General features: G+C 35.8%; 1 protein-coding gene across 1 annotated transcript in view; it reads right to left on the bottom strand.

Annotated features, from left to right (window-relative positions):
* NAALADL2 (N-acetylated alpha-linked acidic dipeptidase-like 2) overlaps positions 1–3,432 on the bottom strand; it is an 825,315-nt gene extending 821,883 nt beyond the window's left edge. The window contains exon 1 of the mRNA XM_014546150.1: positions 2,973–3,432. Coding sequence (XP_014401636.1) covers positions 2,973–3,015 — 43 coding nt within the window. The 5' untranslated portion in view covers positions 3,016–3,432. The remainder of the gene's footprint in view (positions 1–2,972) is intronic.
* Between the last annotated feature and the right edge of the window lie 753 nt (positions 3,433–4,185).

Below are 4,185 nucleotides of genomic sequence, written 5' to 3'. Positions count from 1 at the left end.
TTATATTTTAAAAAAATTAGAAAGAAAATTCTGGCATTCTATCCTACTGTATATAATTCTATTTTGTGAATCTTGAGAATATTGTAAACCTTCACGTATGGAATCTTTACATAATTGTCTGCAGGGTTACATTTCATTGGGACTGAAAGGGTGAGATTGCTTTTCATGTTTGAAAAGATAACTGAGATGTGTTCACAGTAAGCTGAAGATAACCTGCATTTTCTTTTAGAAAAGAATAGGTTCCCAATACTATTGGAAATATTAAATGTTGATAGTTTATGGGCTCCACTAACCAGGACTCACTCAACCAGCTTCGGGGTGTAAAAATAGGACAGAGACCTACAGGAAAATAGTCCTAAAATGAATAATCATTGACAATGTCTATGGTTAGCCCCACAATTTCTGGCTAGAGATGGTGCAATGAATCTAGAAATCTACATACGATGCATGGCCTTGGAAAACCATTATTCAAAGTATATGATGGACATTGAATAATAATCTACTGCCATTTATTATCTTATAGCCAAAACACTTAAATCATCCACTTGTTTGCTGTACAAAACAGTATTTGAATATAGTCGTTTCTACCAGAGAACACTTATTCATAAGTAGAGCTGATAATAACTAATATTATTTCAGAGAACTTCAGAGTATTTTGGTAAATGCTATCAAGTCAAGGCAAAATTAAACAACATTGCAAAATGCCTTTTTATTCACTTGGATACGTTTTAAACTCCAGCTCAGTTACAGGACAGGGTGTTGCACAGAAAACAGAATGTTAGAGCATTACATACATGAAGATTCCAGGATAAAACTTGATTTCTTTTATAAAATATTAAACATACTTATCAAAACCTCTTACCTTCACATGTACGAATAAAGCTGCAAATAATCTCCATAGTGCTTTAATTTATAATTTGAAATGCATCCAGAAATAATTTAAAACCAACAACCCAAGTACTTTTGTTTCTAATTAACTCTCACCTGACTAATAGGTTCACTTAATAATCTTAAGACAAATACAACTGGAATGGAAGCATTTCAATATTCCAAAAAGATATATCTGAGCTCTCTGTAGATCTACCAGTGATACATTGACTCAGATGAGATCAGAAGAGAACACATTCTCTATTGAAAAGTTTTCACAGAATGCACACAGGAAAATACCCTGGGACAGAACTGATCTCACACGCATTTCCCAACTACAGAAGATTTATGGATCTAAGCACCTCATTTTCTAACTGAGACCATGACATTCAAATTATTTACTATATCTTTTGTTACAAACTTTGTGCATTTTTATATACACTGATTATTAATTCTAATATATATATATCACCCTTTTACAGAGCGACATGGTACCAGAAACGTACCAGAAACGTACCAGAAATGTAACATACATAGAAGTGTCAGGAAAAAAAAAACAACAGAAAAGCTATACACATTTTAAGACTCTAAAATAAGAAATAAATATTACCCATGATTCTGACACAAAAAGGGTTGATAAGGGGACAGAGGAGAGGCCCAGTTTTCCTTAGTTTATTTTGGCCCCTTGAATGCAGACACAGGTGATGCGCCCACACAGTTCTAGGACAGGCTGTGCAGATGGCTGCCTAGCAGTCATATATATTTCACACAAAATCATTATTATATGAACAGCATATACTTTTTCAAGGAAATATATTACAGACACAATTTAGTAAGAATCATGTGCATAATATTTTGTCCATAAAACACATAAAAATAAAATATTTCATAGGATTATGCTAAAGGAGCCTTTTACCTCCTAGTTTTTCTTCAGTGGAATGCACTAAATGACTTTTTTTTTGGTAATCTTTAAATTAAAAATGCTTTACAATAGCATTTTATGCAGTGTTTCAAAAACGTTTTTAGGAAACATACAGAACTAAAAATAAGCTTCTGAGATTCTTAAGCAGGTTAAGTAGAGAATTTATTAAAGAGAATAAAGAAGATAATTTAAATCTATTAATTGGATTCTATACTTTTATAACCAGGCATGTCTATGATCATCTCATTACTATTCTTGCATGTGTTATATTTCACAGATGTAGTTTTATATGTTTGATTGCATGCACTTTATGGAAAACTGGGTGGCTTGGGAATTTCCTTGGTAACTTCACAAGAACACAACAAAATTTTAAAAATGGTATTATAAGTAGATTTTTAAAAAAATTGTGATTAAAGTGTTACTTGTAAAAGTGGTAAATAATTCATAAGAGAGTAGACTACTAAAAACCATAGCAACAAATAAGCATTCGGCCCACTTTCTATTTTTTTTTTTTTAGGAAAAGATTTTTCTCACTCAGAAAAGTGAAACATGTGGGGAACCTTGTACTTGTTTCTATCAACAAGCCTAACCATAGCAGCCGTGTCAAGCCAATGTCAACAGAGCCAGTGCCTTCAAAGGACAAAGGTATCTGATTAAGTAAGGCATGGAAAACAGACCGCTCTCCCCACTGACTTGCTCTCTGCTGAGATCCTGGTTCCCACCTTTTAGAAATAGTTCCATTATTACAAGGACACTTCGCTGATAAAACCCAGAGGTGGAAAAACTTGATGACAAATAAAAATTGTACAGGTAGAGACAAAAACCCGTGCTCCATCTCTCTGGGGAAAGCTCTAAAATGAATAATGAACCAGAGGTCGGTTGCACCATTGCTCCAGCACTACGCTGGGCAGTAATAAGCATAAGCATCTCCCTGTGCTCCCTAAGTGTGTCTGTCTGTGTCGGTCAAGTTGCTGAGCAAAAAACAGAGACAGCCAGCTTCTTCTGAAACAATTCCCACGTTTTCTCCCCACCGTCAGAAAACACATTGAAACTCAGCCCAGTACACACACACGCACACACACACACACACACACACACACACAGGCACACACACACACACACACTGTAATGGACACTGCTTAAATTTCTGACGGCAGAAATTCCCGCGGCTCTTGGCACTTACCTTGCAAGGATGTGTTAGGTAAACTCGCTTCATTCTCTCCCATTTTTTATCTCTCTTTAAAGGGGGCCGAACAGTTCCAAGTTGTGTAAGTTACCCTGCGAGCGCCGTGACCTTCTGACTTTCTGCTGTAGTAGTGTAACAGTACACTACCTGCTTTCTTCTGTGAATAATTACCATTCTGCTTCCTGAGTTACCTGGGCTTGCAGGACCTGTTTTACTATGAAGTGAGATCACATCCTTTGATCCAATGTGCTGCTATTATAATGTGAGCTTCACAAAACGTGGCTTTGTTTCCGTTTTAATATTAACTTTTAATTCCTTACTTTCACTTTAGTCCCGAAACCGATTTTCATTTTCCTCCTGAAAGCGTGTGGATACTATCAACACACCATGGTGCGGGGCCAGAGTTTCGTTTGTTTTTTAATTTCTGATCCGTTGCTCTTACAGAAATCAAATAAAATGTAACATGAATTTTGCAATGTCCATTTTTAAAAATACAGAGAGATAGGAAGAGCCTGGAATGAATGTCGTGCTGTGATAGAAGACAGGCCACTACCGTTGTGCAGCTAGTTGAGGAATGCAACGTCTTTGAGACTGGACTTCCTCAACTATAAGATATAGATAATATCTATTTCAGAGGATTATCACAAAATTTGAGAGAATAACGGATGACTGCTAAACATTGTCCATGGCAGCTCATAAGCAAACAAGCAACATTTTCTCCTCCTCCTCTTCGTCTCTCCTTCTCTTCTTCCTATTCTTCTTCTATCACCTTCTTTCTTGTTTCCTTTCTCTTGTCCTTCTCCCCTTTCTGGCCAGTAGAAATAAGGCTGACATAGAGCACTGGTGTCTGATGTCGCTATGTTCTGACATTAGTTGTGTTACTTATTAACGGAGAGTCTTAATGAAATGACTTGGTGTGTCACAAGTCCTCATTTATCAATGGTTACCAATATTTGCATTGCTTTTTTCATAGGCACATAGTGAGCATGACTCAAACTATTGTGCCTCAAAAAAAATAATAATCTCTAGCAAAAATTAGGGACAAATTAGAGATTTATCTTTACTCATTTGTAAGTGAGAGAGAAAGTAGACCACAAAAATTAGGCAATATATTTAAGCTCTATCTCCCATTAGACATCTAAAATTTTTTTTTAAAAAAAAACCTCTACTTTCTCCCTCTAGAATTCCTTAACTGTTAGTTTTGGTCAGA

Source organism: Myotis brandtii, unplaced genomic scaffold (genome assembly GCF_000412655.1).
Source record: "Myotis brandtii unplaced genomic scaffold, ASM41265v1 scaffold432, whole genome shotgun sequence".
Taxonomy (NCBI): Eukaryota; Metazoa; Chordata; class Mammalia; order Chiroptera; family Vespertilionidae; genus Myotis; species Myotis brandtii.
Note: the sequence above shows the minus strand (reverse complement) of the source record. Positions and strands in the feature narration are given on the sequence as shown.